Source organism: Brachionichthys hirsutus, unplaced genomic scaffold (assembly GCF_040956055.1).
Source record: "Brachionichthys hirsutus isolate HB-005 unplaced genomic scaffold, CSIRO-AGI_Bhir_v1 contig_727, whole genome shotgun sequence".
Taxonomy (NCBI): Eukaryota; Metazoa; Chordata; class Actinopteri; order Lophiiformes; family Brachionichthyidae; genus Brachionichthys; species Brachionichthys hirsutus.
In genome coordinates, this window is record NW_027180555.1 from 70563 (window position 1) to 88938 (window position 18376).

General features: G+C 41.3%; 1 protein-coding gene across 1 annotated transcript in view; it reads left to right on the forward strand.

Annotated features, from left to right (window-relative positions):
- The window catches only part of LOC137915940 (AT-rich interactive domain-containing protein 3A-like), a 20188-nt gene extending 7202 nt beyond the window's left edge, over positions 1 to 12986 (forward strand). The window contains exons 4-8 of the mRNA XM_068759061.1: positions 5219 to 5402; positions 8159 to 8391; positions 9823 to 10095; positions 11113 to 11202; positions 12814 to 12986. Of these exons, the coding sequence (XP_068615162.1) occupies positions 5219 to 5402; positions 8159 to 8391; positions 9823 to 10095; positions 11113 to 11202; positions 12814 to 12986 (953 nt within the window). The remainder of the gene's footprint in view (positions 1 to 5218; positions 5403 to 8158; positions 8392 to 9822; positions 10096 to 11112; positions 11203 to 12813) is intronic.
- The last annotated feature ends 5390 nt before the right edge of the window (positions 12987 to 18376 follow it).

Here is an 18376-nt window from a genome sequence, read left to right on the forward strand (position 1 = left end):
GTGTTTACTGTTGTTAATTCTCTTTCCACATTATCCTAAGATAAGAGGAGATGAAATGTATTTGCCAGCTCTTGGATTTGTCCCTCTTTAACAGTCAATAGACTGCCTCCAGGCAGCACAATAGCATGGCCTCTTTCAGAAGCTAAAGTATGGCTAAATTATGTTACTTAATACATTCATTCATGTGCATGCAGGTTCCTTGATGAGAAAACCATTTTCATGGTGCAGATGTCATCAGACGAAAGACTGGACACTCAATAAATCCATAATATATTGGTGGTGTCTAAACCTGGAGGATTACAGGAAAAGCAGGCAATGCATTCTGACCATGATGAAAGTGAGGTGTCAGACCATCATACAGATGGAGGATGAGAGAAATGCTTGAGCGCAGGGACAAGCAGTGATAATACAGGGGCTGAAGAGTTCTCCCCGTGGAGATGAAGGTGTCATCAACTTCAGAAGAAAGGATATACAGCCGCTGTGCATTAACGGAAAGTGGTCAAGAAGGCTGGCTTTGTAATTAGCTGCAAGTAGGACACACATGAAGCTACAGCGTGGAAGACAGTGAAGAAACATTTAAATAATCCTGACCACCCACTTCAGAAGCTGCTCGTCAGCGCAGGACTTCCTCAGACCGACTCATTCAGCTCCACTCTCACAAGAACCGATACGGGAAGTCTGTCCGACCCAAAGCAATAGCCACATACCATACATAATCTATATAACTCTAACTATATATATCTCAAGCACCTCGCACTTCCGTATATCTGTGTGTGGATACAGATAATTGATTGAGTTAAACACATATTGTGTTCACATTCCAGATAATTATCTTCTTAATTTTCTGGACGACTATAAATCATGAGAACTGTGGTATTTCATGCTGTTAGAAGAGCCTTGGCATGTAAAGCCGTATTAAATTTGTGTTTGAGTATGTCATCTTATCTGAATGTGTTATGAGCCTCGAATAGCACAGCATATGTTCTAAACACCTTTTGTTGGAGTGTTTTAAGCCTTGTCATTAGAAACAGTGAATCCTCCCTGAGAGATCCTATCAGAAGAGAGCAGACAATGGCCATGGCTTCCATGGAGTATTGATGAATACACAGCGTGATTTATTGTCTCCCAGGGACTATGGGTATTAATTGTCTGTTATCTCTGTTAACTACCATCAGCATCTTGTCCCCCACCTAAATGCTTAAGGATTTTGTGGATGAAGAAAAGCCCACAGATTCAACATTTTGTTTTTTGATTGCAAATGAATCTTTCAGTTCCCTCGCCTTGCTTAAAAGTTTTTTTGTTTGTTTGTTTGCTGTGGAAGATCACATAGACAAAAATAAAGGGTTTGGGTATGTTCTACAGCAGGGGTCACCAACAGGCGGACCGCGGTCCGGGTCCGGACCCAGAAGCCGTTTCATACGAAACCCGGACCGACAGCCAGAAACTAAGGTTATGACTTAAAACCTGACGGCGCACTTCTGTTTTAACCGGCGCCGCTTTTGTAGTCTTTACAGCAGTGGTTTAGCGGATGTGGAAAGGCACAGACTAATTGCATGCGTGTTAAGCTATACCACGCGATACTACTCAGCCAATCAAGTCTCTGCATCAGTGCAGGCAGACGCAAGAGTTAGAGGAAAGATACACATGAAAAGACGCTAGAAAGAAAAGGATAGATAGTGATGCAGGTAGAGAGAAAGAGATGATCGAGACGGAGAAAGAGAAAAGAATAAGGAACAAATCGCGCTCTCCAAAAAAAGAAAAGTGGAAAATAGAGTATTTAATCAGGAATGGACGGACTCATATCTGTTCATGCTTCCCACTGGGAGCACTAAACCAGTGGGTCTCATACGTTCTCAAACAGTGGCAACAGTGGCAAAAGTGCCAATGAAACGCCATCACGAGACAAAACATAAAGGGTTTGAACAATGAACTTAATCAAAACGAAATATGGTTCCAGGCTCACCAATGAGCACCTTTTATTTTTTCAGCTGTAAAATTGGATGAGACTATTGAGTCAAGATGTGAAACAGTAAAAGGGAAATAAAAGATTTGCTCATCCGATATTAAGCATTTTATTAGAACATGCACAATTTATACATGTTATAAATGTTCTCTTATTTTGAAATGCAGCCCTACTTTAGTTTTGTTAATGAGAGAACATTTTACGGATTTCTGAATATGCCTGTGGGGCGTTACCAGTTCAGTGCTCAATCAAACAGATCAAATGTAATCAAATTATACCAAGTTCATGTTTATTGACTTTGTGCACGACTGAATGCACTGTGAGAATTATTTGACTTTTAACAGCAGCTCAGTGCTACTTGCAGAGAAAATAATGATCTTGCAGATGGACTGGTCACTGGTTACCTCAGTGGTCAACCACACTCTTGGGGATGCAGAGCAATGTGCCATATCGGGTTCGAATCTTATCTGTGCGGGGTTAGTATGTTCTCTGCGGGGGGTTTCAGTAGGTTAGATTATTGTAATCCACCCTACATGACTGTGTCAAACTCCATAAACATTGGTCAATAATCAACCGAGATATGTTTTAGCTCCACTGACTGTATTGTTAACGAAAATGTCAAAGTGAGCCAAAAATCAAGGATCTTTTCTGGATCATCACCAAATGTTCCTGTTCCAAATATAATCAAGATCCATCCATAACTTGTTGAGATATCTTCCTATACAAACAGACAGACAAACAAACCAACAGAATTCAGAGGCTTGAACAGAAACAGATGAACAAATGGTTTCTCCTTGGTCATCGGATAAAAGATTGAAGTCAGTGTGGATGAGACATTCTCCGCACCTTTTCAGTTTGGAGGTGAAAAGTGATCTCGTTATTACTGAGATCAAGCATGAGGATGACTGGAGACCTCCAGAGACCTCAGCAAGCCAGAGTGTTCCAATTACAACCTCCTCTTAGCGGGTGAGGGATTAACTGAACTGTTGGACTCGGTGCCAAGTGGATTTCTTCGTCCTTGTCCAACATTTTTCATTGTCACTGTGATACATGACCTGATGAGATAGTTTGTGCTGACAAAAGGCCATTCTCGCTCTTTTATGCCTTATATCTCTTTCAAAGAATCAGAGAGACAAATACATCACCCTTTGTATTGGAAGAACATAAATCTTGTTTTAAGAAGCTTGTCTCTTTTCAGATTATTTCAGACAAAGCTGCTGGGTTTTAATTTATTACCTCAATCCTTGTTTGCTGGCAATTGTGTCCTCTCAAAAATGATAGTTTTATAGATCAGCACTGGCACACCTTAGACTTCGAGGCAAAATATGAGCCTCCAGGGTGAGGAGGGGATCGACAGACTCTCAAAGACCAGTGAAGCTAAAGTTAAAGACACACCAATGCAATGTCTTTGTCGTTAAATGATTTGTATTCTCTATAAACACAACACAAGATCTCAGGTAAAATGTAAAGGGACATAATGTAACGTATTTATAAAGACAACAGGAATGGAATGGGCAATATTTTCTCTTCACGAAAACATAATATGAACCTCAGTCTTACTTCTTTGTTCATCCTTTCAGTTGAAGTATCCAGACATTTCCGTGATTTCTATCAGCCAATCATGTTGCTGCTGTTCTCCCCTCCAGTTTGGACAGTTAGCATTCAGTATCATTCACTTTCTTTCCTTTTTATTTCCAAGCAGACAAAAAAAAACATTTGTAATTTCAGCGCTTTCAGGTAAATTCATTTCAGCTCTGACACTAAGTTGAGTAACATATTTCAACACTTCTTCAAAGGATTTTTGGTTTTGTCCAATTTTATATATTTTACATAGTTAGTTTTCATGAAATTAATATCTGCCCTTCCAGCAAACATTTAAATTTCAGTTCCGTGGACAGCTTTCAAGCTGAATGCTTGTAGGAAATGTTTGTCTGTCTATATGTGGCCCTGCGATGCACTGGAGGCTTGTCCGGTGTGTACCCCGCCTCTCACCCTGAGACTGCCGGGACAGAGTCCAGCAATAACCGCAACTGAGATTTTGAATAAAGCGTTCAGGAAAATGAATGAATGATTATTTTTGCTGTGCTGAGGATGCCCCCGGGGCGTCAGCTGTCTGGTAGCGGTTTTGCAGCCCCAGCAGGTAATGAAGTGTTCAGGTTTGGACTAAAACACAGTGTGAAGTTAAATCATGCTGGATAGCTGACCTTGGTGGCGCTAAAGGCCATGCATGCATCTCACAACATCCCCTCGTGTGGTTACAAAAATATTCAAGCTCTTTTCATCCAAGTTAGATCAGATGATTATTATTTATCATGTTTGTCATTGTGTGAGTTCTCCTCAGTATCCTCAATGAACCCTAACCTTAAATCAAGCCTCTGCTGCACTTTCTCCTCCAGCGTCGATGTACTGCAGCCTCAGACTTCAACTGCCTCCTAAACATCGACCTTTTATCTAAATGCATCTCATTAGTCTGCATGCCAGCACTGCAGAATGAAGCCATAATTACTGTCCTTAATTGATGAGGTTTTACCACCTGAAACGATACGTCAGGGCTCTCCTGTCCCCGGACTGTATAGGGCCCACTGCTGTTGTTTGCACTATATTTCTACAACTATCGATGGCTATTATTGTAAATCCAATGGGCACAATGGAACGCTTTCAGCAAAATGCAGGTTAATTATCTCGGGGTCAATGACTTTGGAATCTTCACAAAGAGCTGACTCTTCTCTTAGTATTGCAGGACATTAAACTGTGACTGCAAATGATTAGCTGAGCCTGATTATTGTGCTAATAAGAGGGCTGGTAGGCAGACGTTCATAAATAGTGGCCTCACATTTCCACAAACAAGTTATTGTATGATTTATATTGGATGTCTTTAACCAAGCGTATTGGTTGGCACCAATGTGTTACTTAGCATATTCTGCTAATGTATCTTCTTCCTTTTATTTCTGGTCATAATCATCGATCACTCACACAGTAATTGGTTCTGCCCACCCAATGGCGTGCCAGTTGAGAAACCAGCTCAGTTTTCTGGTTTCTATATTTGGAGAGAATCTGAATTAGGTTAAATATATTAGCTGGCATGCAAAAATGATACATTATGAACTTTCTCAGTTATATCTCCGGTTCTTAACAGAGCTGTCAGACATTTGACCGACTTGAGATAAATTGACCTTATAAGAAGGAGCAGAGGCCTATTGACGTGACGAAGCAAAGTTATTAGCATTGATTGTGGATACGGTTTGCTTTCTGCAGGGACTCCAGTGAATCGGATTCCTATCATGGCGAAGCAGGTGTTGGATCTCTACATGCTCTACAAGCTCGTTACAGAAAAAGGTGGATTAGTGGAAGTCATTAATAAGAAAATATGGCGTGAGATTACCAAAGGCCTCAACCTTCCTACGTCCATTACCAGTGCAGCATTTACTCTCCGGACACAGTGAGTACCATAACAGACAGAAAAGACAGAAAACCTGCACCCAAATCCGCTCCTGATACCAAGCCACCCACATTATTCAGTTCCTTTTTTTTAGATAGCAATTGTTTTTGCATTTTCTTTGTTAAATGTCAAGAATCAATAAATGTCCCATCAGGTGATTAGGTCCTGGATCAATGGTAAATGTGTGCTGTCACTTGCCATCATTGTACAAAACATTCAATCTGGTTTCTGAGGATGAGATGCTGAGTAAAACATAAATAAAAAGAGGCAATCTAATTTACACAAAGTACAAATACATACAAATACAAGTACAAACACACAATGAGCGTTTTCTTTTTGTAAACATACATGCATTGTGACTGTGAAGCCTGTTCCAGTTGACACAGAGGAAACTAGAAAAGCACGGAGAGAGAGCAGACCTCCACCAAGCAGCTCATTCCCCACATAATTGGATCATTGCATGACATTGGACCCCTTTATGACAGTGATCTTTGGCGAGTGAATTAAATGCATATTTTACAAGATATGATTTTTTGGAAAAGCCTCCATTATAAATAAATGGGAAAATCCGGATTTTTTTTAATACAGACAAGTATCTGGATTTCTCTCAAAATTTGTTGCGATCTAATTTAGACCGAGACCCATCTTCAGACTTTCTTTTATCAAGATTCATCCAGGTAAAACCTGGACCCAGAAGAAGTGGATGAATAAATGAAATGTTAATTTACACATAGGAAACAGATTTTTCAGAGATGTATGAAAACAAGCAGCAAAATGCTCCCCGAGAGCAGACGTCTTTCTCACTGCTCCTCCTGCCTCCTGATTCTGATAATCAATCCAAGAATACGCTCGATGGATTATGACTATTTTGAGAATCATTGACTGTTTATGACAGATGATGTTCAGCAGCTCCTGAATGGTCTTCCATTCTACAATAATGTGTCTATTATTTAACCAGAAGGGTGATGACATTCAACCCAATCCTTGGTCAGGAGTCCGACCCAGAATCAAAATCGCATGTCCGCCTGCTACGCTCCAGAACCAGGCTGCCCAGCCAGCATGACCATTGGCACCCATAGTAGGGTTCTGCATACGGAAATGATCTCATAAAGGAAGGCGCTCAGTTTACTGCGGAACACTCTGTTGAATGTTGGCTGAGCAGGTCTGACTGAGGAGTGGGCTGCCACTCCACTGGATGACATCCAGAGGTTGTACCAGTCCATGAGGAGGAGGATTACGGCTAATCAATGCTGATGCCTCCTCCTGTTACCAAGTGTGAAATTGTGTGACATGCTTTACACTTGAGATGTGTCACCAGAGGAATTAATGGAGTTGTGTCTCTGTTTGTGCTACTGATTTAATCTAGAATATTATTACAAAGTAAGTACAGGCTGTTATTGTGATGCAACACAATGAACCCAATCTGATTAGCAAATATGTGGTTGTGCATTTTTAAATCCCTTCAGAACCAACCAAATAGGTTCCTTTGTTAACCAGATTATCTCAAAGAACCTGGAGCAGCAGAGACCCAAGAGAAATCTACACCTCACACCTGTAAAATATTATTTACAAGGTGATACATGGAATGTATTAATATACAGTACATTATAAAATATATTTTATATGTTTATATATGGCATTCTATAATATATAATGTATATATGTATATCATGTGTATGCATAAATTGTATATAATATACATCTCAAAAAGGATGATCAATTCATCACATAATTATTTATGTTGTGCCCAGCATCTTTACCTGTCCCATTATTGATGGGGTCAGATCGTTGCCATGGAGACAGTCCCCCATCCTGCTCTCAGAGATGAATGGTTTTCACCCTGGTGATAAACGTTTGTGGAAAGGATCCCTCGGGCTTTGGCTGTCTGACCACTTGTGTGAATGTGGTGGTCAAAAAATGGAGCAAATTGAAATGCTGCAGACAAAATCAGTGACTGAAGGGATTCATGATGTGATCAGTGGAGCTGCTGGCTTCTGTATGTGGGACAGAGCAGCAGCTTTATTTTCTGTAAATGCTTCACTTATCTGATTGGATGAATATTTATGGTTCAGTCCAAGATTAGAAAATACTTTTTAATAAGTGTTTGATATAGCACCGTTATTATTATTATTATTATTATTACCTCCGCCGAGGCGGGAGTTATGTGATCGTCAACGCTTGTTTGTCTGTCCGTCCATCCGTAAGCAAGATAAATAAATCAAAAAGTTCTTGATCGATCTTGATGAAATTTCTAGGAAATGTTGGGAATGTTACGAGGAACAGTTGATTCTGGTCCAGAAGAAATCCTGGATTATGGACCCCATTCAAAAATCTATTAAAAATACACAGCAAACCCAAATAACTTTTACTTTTCATGGTTGCTGTATAAAGATACCAAGAACAATTTAGAACCTTTTGGTGAGGATCCAGATCACCATGTGGACAGTGTACATCCAGTTAGGAGGGAAATGAGCTGCTCGGCGTAGGTCTGCGATCTCTGAGTGCTTTTCTAGTTATTATTATTACCAATACTATTATCATTTCTATTATAATTATTATTATTATATGTGTGAACTATTCCATCTCTCTTTGTATTGAAACCATGTTTTAAAGCGACACGTTAACTACTTTTATTGTGAATTGTCGTAGCTTCATCGTGAGGCTGTCTTGTCAGTCTCACTCCCACCCTGCAGACATCACTGACTTGACACGAAGACTAAAAGCATAGTTAATCATTGCCGTCTTCCTCCCTGCAGGTACATGAAGTACCTCTACCCGTACGAATGTGACAAGCGGCGGCTGAGCTCTCCCAGCGAGCTCCAAGCAGCTATCGACAGTAACCGGCGGGAGGGCCGTCGCTCCACCGTCTTCAGTTATTCTCCTGTGGGCACACCCACCCTCCTGCCCCCACCCAAGATGCATATGTCACACTTATCTATGGCCTCTCACAACAGTGTCCATATCTCCCAGGTGCCTGTCATCAAGAGAGGTAAAAGAAAACAATATCACACGTCTGAAATACTATTTTAATACCATTTTAAATTCTTAATAGCTACAGACAAATCATAGAAAGTGGAACCTCTGTTCTCGAACATTATTCGTTCTGTAATACTTATATATTATTAATTAGAACTGAGCGATATATCGAATATACTCAATTCATCGCGGGTTGTTCCACGTGCGATGCATGAAATGTAACCACGAGTATCGAGTACAAATTCTTAACATAAACGTTTTAACGCATTGTTACGTAATTCTCTTCGGAGTGTCGCTCCCTCACTCTCTCCTGGTGCATCTCTCGTGGCAACCAACCAGCACACTCCCCCGCCCATCTGGATATCTTTCCTGCGTGTTTTTGTGTTAGAGAGTGAAAAAAGTTACGATCCCCGGCGAGTTTACGAGTAACGAAGGCGTTCATTGAAGATGGAGACGGAGGACGCGGTTCCAAAAAAACACAACTATAATTTGGCAGTGGTTCGGGTTTCGCCAGGAAGACGTGGAACAAAGTACGGTTTTCTGTAAAAATGTGCCGCTAAACCGTAGCAACCAAAGGTAGCAGCCCCACACAGTAGTTTCACCGCCTGAAATGCCATCAACTTCAAAACAAAGAAACCAGAAAATACACCAAAGCAAATGACTACCATGCCATTATCTATTTTTTTTTTTTTTTAAAGCTTGTCGGTGCAGCAGCCCGGTTTGAAATGTAGTGTCTGCTGTCCAGTGCAGTGAAGAATGCAGCGACCCGTACGTTGGGGAGGCCAAACAAGCGCTCAACAAGTGTCTGGCTCAACACAGGAGAGCCAGCTCCTCAGGACAAGACTCAGCAGTCCACCTGCACCTGAAAGAGACAGGACACCCCTTTGAGGACAGCAATGTCCAGGTTCTAGCCAGGGAAGAGAGAGGGCTTGAGAGAGGAGTTAAAGAAGCCATTTTTGTCAATCTGGAGAAACCATCCCTGAACAGAGGAGAATAAAGACTCCATCTATCAGCAGCACACAATGCAGGATTGACCTCTGTCCCCCAAATCCACAACCACCAGCCACACCTGGGTTCATCTCAACAAAACAGCTCACCTGAGGGTGGGGGTCAACTACCCTTCAGCTTCTGGATGCTATTGACTCCTGAGGATTCATTAGTCAGGTGTCATGACTTCCAGGAAGCATTAGCATTCATAAAGAGTCTGATTGCCTTGGTGGTTTCGGCCCCATCTTTGTTTTCTGGACCCTCGACCAGTCTTTTAGAACTGAAGAAGCCTCTTGGATGAGAGGTGAAACATCTTCACTCAAACTTGAACAAGTCCAGTTGATTCTTCGTTTGTTGCCCTTCGTGTTGTATAGAGTAAATTTACTTGCCTTCATGTGGCGCATGTGGAAGCCTGCATACGTCTGTTCAGAGACCGATATTGTCTTTTTACTTCCAGAGGAGTCCGTGAGCCAAATGACCCTCCCTGTGTCACAGAGTGGCCACCATGCAGCCACCGTGACCGCCCAGGCGTCAGCAACCCATGCGATGGCGGCCATCCAGGCGGCAGCGCTGTTGCAGCTCCGAGAGAAGCTGGACAGTGGCGAACCACCAGAGAAGAGGAAGATGATGGTGGCAGAGGAGCACCAGAGGATGATGCAGCATGCCTTACAGCAGAACCTCCTGGCAATGGCCACCCAGCTCCCTCTCAATATCAAACTCAACCACAGAGGTGAGGCACTGAGGGCTTTCTCCGTCCTCGCCGGGTACTGCATGAGATGAACGTTATTCCTCTGAGAAATGACAATGAGCCTCGCCGGATGAGACTTTCCTTCGCATCACCATGAACACGCAGGAGCCGATGAGCTGGGTGCTGCAGACGGGAGGAAAGTCAGGTAGAAATGTTGCTGGGAATTTTTCTAATCCAGAATATACAGTCTGTAAAACAGTCAAAGAGCTAATCTCACTATCAGACTGCTGTTTTTAGATCTTGCATGAAGCACAAATGCTCACCCGATTCTTCTTATAAGGAGTAATCTGACACTCAGCTCTGTAGGTTTCACGAATTCATAGATTTTCTTGCCTGGAGACACAAACCAGATTTTCAGGAGTACAAATGTTATCGAGCGCTGCTGCAGCGTCCGCCGCTCACGACGGCAATAAGTCACTTCTTACCTATTGATATATGTTAAAGGAAGAATAAGTGGCCTGTCTGCTCAAGCGTCGTATAATTTGTGTCTGCATCGCTGCCTATTTTATATTAGTCACAGACTTTACACTTGACAGTGATGGACAGAGGAGTGGAAGTCTGCCCTGAGTTAATCCTGAGCTCCGGTAGTCTGGCTCCGGAGCTCATAGATAAACATGTTGTTACACACCAACACGACACTGTGTCACCATCAAGGCGCGGATCTGTCTTCACCGATAGCTCGATATCACAGCAGCACTCTGAAATTGATTGATGGGTGTGTGGTTGGTCTATTTCTTATAGGACATTGCTGTTAATTCAAAACCGGGAACAGTTAAGCCAAGTTTTCCTGCTGTGTGCTGCTATAGGATTCATCCATAACGGACATGTACAGATGGCTATGACATCGTCTGACAGAACGCTACTATTTCTCCCCTTATCCTGTCACTCACTGAATTATTGCCGATACTCCACCAGCACTCCTCTGGCTTCTTCTGTTCCCTTTCTAAATGCTCATATTGAGTTTTTCTGTCTCTTGTTCTCTGCCTCCTCTCTTGACAGATGATAGACAAGAGTCCGCATTGAACCTGTCTACCAACGGCATTAGCAGCATCAACATGTCAATAGAAATAAATGGAGTTGTCTACACAGGTAAATAGAGGGGGCGTTTGCTGATGTAATTGCAGGCAGGAAATTCAATAAGTTATAGCAGCACCCTGGCGTCTAGTACTCCGCGCAATTTGATGTCTTTGCTATAAAATCCATCTTAATGAAGTGGCTGTCCAATCGAGTTAAAAAAGTTAAATATCTCACAATTGAGCCTGTGGATCTGACGTCGATGCGGCTTATTGTCTTATGTGCCTGTCTAGAGTGTGTAGGTCTATGTGTAGATCGAGGAGGCTTGTGTCTGGAGGTAATTACTGCCTCTCTGCTTTAACACTTCTGGGTCTAAGCCTGGGGGCATCACATCGGACCCTCTCAGAACCAGCAGAAAGGTTCAGTTCAGCCTGCTCCCAGCTAACCTCACCATCTTTGAATACTGAAATATATGTGCTGCCAGTGATAATTTACTGGTTTTACTGAATAAAAAACAACAACAAGTAGACAGTGTCTTAAATTCAAGGGTATAAATGATTTTACTGGCTTAAAATCAGGATTTCTAAATCTGTCAGGCTGATTTTACTGAGTCTAAGCCTTCATTTTCACAAGAAAAGCAGAAAAACCTCACAAAGAGATAATCCATCCTCGCAATCACACGTGAAAAATACCACCTTAAAACAGCAAAGGGTCAAGTCATGTCTGTGAGACTCGTGATGAGTTACATTTTTCAGACTGTTCAAAATTAAATCTCAAATGCACAGGGGACAGCAAACGTGTATGGCAATAATATGTGGATATAATAAAACTAAACCTTTAACAGAAAACCCAAAGGAAGAGGAACATTTTTAGCTGTGGTTATAAATGATGCCTGACTCAACTCCTCCACCCGACAACTTCCTCTTTTGGCTTGTCCCGTCAGGGGTTGCCACAGCAACGCGACCTTCTATTCGCTTGCATGCTTAATTCTGTCAAAGATTTACGCCGGATGCCATTCCTGCCGCAACCCTCTGCATTTATCCGGGCTTGGAGCCGGCTCAAGGGAGACACTACCCCGTTCTACCTCTGCCCGACAACTGATTAGCTGCTAGACAGCTGGTGGGACAAAAGAACCACGACTTGGCAGAGATTCATGATGGATATTTCTGGATAGAATAAAATCCTGGCAAATAAAAGACCTGTTAGGAGGGGACCTCCCATTGGTTGGTGATGGTTGTGTGACGGCTAACTAGAGAGTGGACCCCAAAATGCAGAGACGTGGACCAGAGGAGGGGTTTAATGAAAGATTTACTGGAATAAATAAGACATAATACATAATACCTGCTGGAGTCCAAGTTACAAAAAACACAACATAAATACACAGCTTAAAACTCACAAAGGTCGATAAGCAAAGTTTTACTGCAACACGCTCTGGAGACGGAGCAGCAGAAAGCAATGATGGCAGGTGCAATACGGGAGGTCACAGATGGGAAAGGAACAGGTCTGCATGCGTGCTGCAGAAATCATCTGGCAGGGAACAGAAGGCAGAGTCAGGGTTTAAGGCGTGGCTGCTGATGGTTGGTAGGGGCTTTGAGGTTGCTGAATCTAGCTGGTTAGTCTTAGTCTTCAGCTGCACTTTATCTTGACATTAGGGTTTCACGGCATTTAACGGCGTCTGTTCCTCAGGTGTCCTTTTCGCGCAGCAGTTGGCCATAGCTGCGATGACGGGACACCGTGGGAGACACAGGAACTGTCAGGCTCAGGGAAAGAAGAGTCCCACACAGTTCCAGCCCTCCTGCTCCTTGTCCTCTTCCTCGTCCTCTTCCTCATTCCATGGACTCAGTAATTCTTCCCCCTGAGTTCCTCTCTGACCGAACAGGACATCATTTATTTAAGCAGGTTCAGGTAAAATAAAAACAGATTTAAAACAGCAAACTAGTGGAACCAAATAAACAAATCTTACTGTGTACATTTCTCTGTTCCATCCCTGTTTTTGAGGACGGGGTCTCTGTCCTACCGTTGTCTTTCAGCTCTCAAACTTATCACATCCATGTGTAACAGTTCAATGGTAAATTGACTTACCGTTCTCTTGTTCTGCTGAAGAGCTAAAAAACGTAAACATCAAACATACAGTTTTTGTTATAGAACATTAATTCAATTCAATTTTATTTCTGTAGCGCCAGATTATAACGGAAAGTTATCTCAAGGCACTTTACAGGATTAGCAGGGAAAGACAGAACCCAATTTGACCCACTAGAGCAAGAACTTTGGCGACAGAGGCAAGGAAAAACTTCCTTTTACTAGGCAGAAACCTTGGACAGATCCTAAGGCTCATAGTGGACGGCCATTTGTCTTGACCGGCTGCGTTCAGAAGAGGAGAGAGAGAGAGAGAGAGAGACAATGAAAGAGAGGGAGAGACAGAGGCAAGGACAAGTAGGAGGAGAGTCAAAAACAAAGAGATATTTATGCAGATACTTCCACATGTAAATACTCACTGTAAAGTATGTATACCTCATATGTTAAATGTATTCTTGTTGTGCAGGCATTTAAAGGTCTTTGTTTTCCTGGAACCGATCTCTGGACCGTCACCGTTGTTTCAGAGGGGAATATTTTATTGCCACACATCTACCTCCTGCACTATAGACTGTGCCAACAACCACTTTATCAAAGTATTCACGGTGTTTCACGTATCCATGTTTAAATGATGTGAACACAAACCATTATAGAAGAGAATAAAGTGTTGCTTTTTACATTGGTTATTATGTTAGCAGATCAAAACAGGCTTTTTTCAGCCACAGTACGGATTAGATCAACCAACCTGATCGGGGACAGGACAGCAGATTTATAGTTGTCCCGTCAGCCATGAAACATAAGGATTAACATAGAACTGCAGATATATATAAAAAGAAAAAGGTACTACTGCTACTTTGTGCGATGCTGTATTTATGTCAGATTTCTCCAAAAAGTTGCGTTTCACTGTCTAAGACTAAGACGCAGTTGTCATGCATATTGTTCCTAAAATCATGTTTTGAACAGACTGTTTTTATGGGCTGCTTTTAATATATTTTCAAATTTATTTTACGTGATCTGTTTCAGTTGATGAGTAAAATATGACTGAGGCCATTACATTAGTAGTCAGCCCCCTGGAGAGCCCAGAGTTGACTTTTACCCTGGGTCGTATTGCGCCCCTGGATCGTGGCTCCACATTAGAGTCTACCCATCATCCCATTATCTCTGCATAATATTGAATGATGGTTGAACATTTTGTACCAAAGACTTTTTCAAAACGTAACCGTGCAACTTGATTTTCCTGACTATGAGGCAACCAAATAGGAAAAAAAAAAATCGATTTACGTAATTTGTTGTTTATGTTGTAGTGTTACTAAACTATGCTATGCTATGCTATGCTTTAGGTACTTGCTGCTTTATTAAATGTGTATGATGCTTTAAATGTTTTCTTTATTATTCATCATACATAAACCCGGTGTCTTGCAGGGACACCGGGTTGTGGTGCTCAGGGGTTAAAAATGTAGATTCTCCTGTTTTACCTTTTAACTTGTAGCATATTTAGAAATAAAATTGTGCATTTAAGTTAATTGAACTGTTTTGTGTGTTATTCTTGCTATTAAAGTAGTGGAACTTCAAATTAAAGATAGAGATATGTACTCCATCCATTGGCCTCTTCAAAGTTTTAGAGAACTGCAGACAAAATTCAGGAAAGTCCCTGAAAATGTAATCAAGATCCGTCCGTAACATTTTGAGTTATGTTGCTAACAGACAGCCAGTTAAACACTTTGATTCTGAACAAGGCAGAAGAGAATCTACAGACAAGAATTATTGTACATTCTGTATCACAGTGTATTTATTATTAACTTAAACTTAAGATGTGACTTCAAATAGGTGAAAGAGTTTTGCTTTCCTCATTAAAGATGGAACGACAATTCTTTTTCAACATAATTTGAGGGTATTTTGAAGTAGAGTGGAAAACTGGAAACTCCTATTCAGTAAACGCACACAGCTGAACTAATGCACTTCAGCTGAGAGCAGCATTAAGCAGGCAAAGTAAAGATTGGTTAATTAAGGCTGACAATCCTGATGTAATTAGGAGCAGCAAAGATTAGTGGCCATTGATGGCACGGCTAGGATAGACCTGTTATAGGGGATGTCCGAATGTTACTTTATACTTGTGAATGAAGCAAAACAAATTAGGAGAAGTCGCGCAATAATGGGTTATCTTGTCAAGGCCTGAGAGAAATCCATGCCCCAATAACACAGTGTTAATTTTATGCATCACTGAAGAGCGCAGTGCTAATCAATAACAGCACAATAAATTAAGATGAAGCATCAATCTGCCGTGAAGGTGTTGCAGTTGTGAGCAGATAGGGAGAAAAATAGACACACATAATGAAATCTGCGCACAGTTGGCTTCAGTTGGGGGGGGGGGGGGACGACACCTGGGCTGCACCCAGAGACGTTTTCAGGGTCCAAATCGTGATCATGTGATGCAAAGAAGTTCCTCAGCCAGAGGCCCCATTTCCATGAAAACATGTCCAAAAGCATGTGCAAGATAAAGAATATTCCCTGAGTCAATTCCGCGGCACTTTCGGGAGCAGCACTGGAGAGCTCCATATATAGCCGACTACCTATGTAGCTGTCCAGTGCTGATCCTGAGCGCCGTACGTCGCCGGGGTCAACATGTCAGCACATGCTGGAAAAAACAAAAATTTCAAATAACTTTCAATAGTCACTGCCAGCAGATTATTCATTTCCTGACTGCAGCGTGTTGCTATTGTTATTGCCATGTTGCTGAAATTTTCCGTTTGATCAGTTCACTACTTAAGTTACAAATTGCATATTCAATTGTATAGTTGTAAAAATATATGGATAGATTATTGCTGTTATTATAACATAAATCCTTTCAATTGACCAGGTTAAGAAAACCACACTACTCCATTGATCAATAATCAAACTTATTCAAGTAAATAATATTAAATAATCAATAAAGAAAAATATCATCCAACACAAGTTATGGCATTAACTTTGTTCAAAACTCTTTTGTCACAGTTGAGAGGGGCAGATCTGCAGAACAACTAAAAACTGCGAGCTGCTAAGACAGATGCAGCATTTTACAAAAACTAATGTCTGCACACAGCTCTCGTGGGCCACAAACAATGACTTGGAGGGCCACGTTTGACAATCCCACACCACACAGAAATGCTCTGTGTTTACCTCGAGGGTCCTCTAGTGGCGGAAATTAGGTACTACACAAACGACCAGTAAGGACATTTACAATGAAGGATTTTAAGTGGCTTTACAGACGTGGAAAATCTATCTCTCAACATCTTGAACTTTCTGTTAAGATACATTTGGACCTGCAAAAAGCCACAAAAGCAATTTCAGTTTCTACTTGAGGCAGCAGCATGAGGACAGTAAGCTTATAAGGTTGCATCAGAGGTAACCTTATAAGCTTACCCGCTTCTGGGTGGGTTCTGTGGTTAAATCCGCTTCCTAAAGCTGCTGATGAAGGCATTGAGATGCTCCAGTTAAAGAGAAGTAGTGGATTCCCATAAACTAATTTATGGCTCCGATAACCTTTACATTTCCTGGAAGATGCCAAACCGAAAGAGAAGTCATGAAAATGATCACCAGAAATAATATGAGCAATGTGGGATTCTCATAAATAATAATAGACCAGTAAAGTAAAGTATTCCAAGCATCTAACAGTATAATTGAAAAGGCAGTAATGCAGGGATAACAGCTCTCTGTATTGCCTTCTCTAACTTCACCAAACTCCATTCAAATAAACTGCAATTCCACTTTTTTGGTAAATCAAGTCAACATACCACCATCGACTTTCACCACTTTTTAATGCGAAGGTTTACCCTTGTTTTATAAACACGTTTATTTTCGTCTCCAGTTTTATTTAATTTCTGCTACTTCCACCCTCGACGTTCCTTATACAATAAATAGCAACGTTGTGCTATGAACGATTATTGAATCAGATCACTTACCGTTATCACTTTTGTATTTGTTTTTATTCAGGAGCATTTTATTGCCTCCGTTTTTGTTAATTGCTCACCTTATAAATAAAGGATACAATATTTACATACAAGCACTGATATCTGAGCATAAAGAGAATGACCCTAATAGTTTAGGGCCCAGCACAATAACCTGGTTGGTTTGAATTCAAGATGGACCCTGGGCACCAGATCCAGAGGCAGGAGTCGACCCGATTCTGTGTCCCATTAGCACCAGTGAAAACTGGGCCAAGTTGGCTGCTCACATTTACACTGCCAGATGTTTTTCACACCGCCGTCGTTACCAAGCCTTTATTTACAGAAACAGAACCACCAAAGGAGAAAGGTGGTGACTTTGACTTTAGTAAACATGAGGGGGGGTTCCTAATATCAGACAGCCTGATCTTGTTTAATAGATTATTTATGAAAATTAACTTTATACACACAACAGAAAGAAAAAACGGTAACTGGAGATGTTTGATCAGTCCATCCACCGGACCGTGAAGACAGCACTCGTGTCAAACCGACGGATCAACACAACATCATTTCCCAGGAACATTAGAACTCTTTTCCAAGAGCAACACATTTTAATCAAATAAAAAAAAACATTTTTTAATAAAAGACATCCATTCAAAGTTCTGCAAGTGCAGAGAAACAGGAAAACATAGAACATTTCATCATAAAGCATCCAGGTACCAGCTTCACGTTCAAAGAAGAAACATCCAAGTGATCAGGATTATCAAATTACAAACTTGATTTTCAAAATGCATTCAGTATGAAGAGAACGATATAAAGGACACACAGATGTGATCAATATTTATCTGCACATACCGTAAATTGCTTTTATCAGCATTACTAGTAACTTAAAAAAAAAAAAAACATTTATTTAAAGATAACCCTGGCTCGTTTTAAAGTTTAAATTTGATGGTGTTGGAGATCTTGCATCATTTTACTCTTAATGTTAAAATCCTAAATGTTTTGAGATATTCTCACTTCCTCCTCCGCCCTCGAGTCGTTCCGCTTCTAGCTCAAAACAGTGAAGGCAAATGAAATCCAGCAGCTGCTTGCAAAGGATTTCACGTCACCCAGAGTGATGTCATATATATTTGTAGATGATCAATATTTAGTTTCAATCGCATGAAGATAATATCAGGGACACCTCGATCTCGTTTGTGTCGCAGGACGTTAAAAACATCAGCACCAAATCAAATGTGCCTGCCAATGTCAAGACA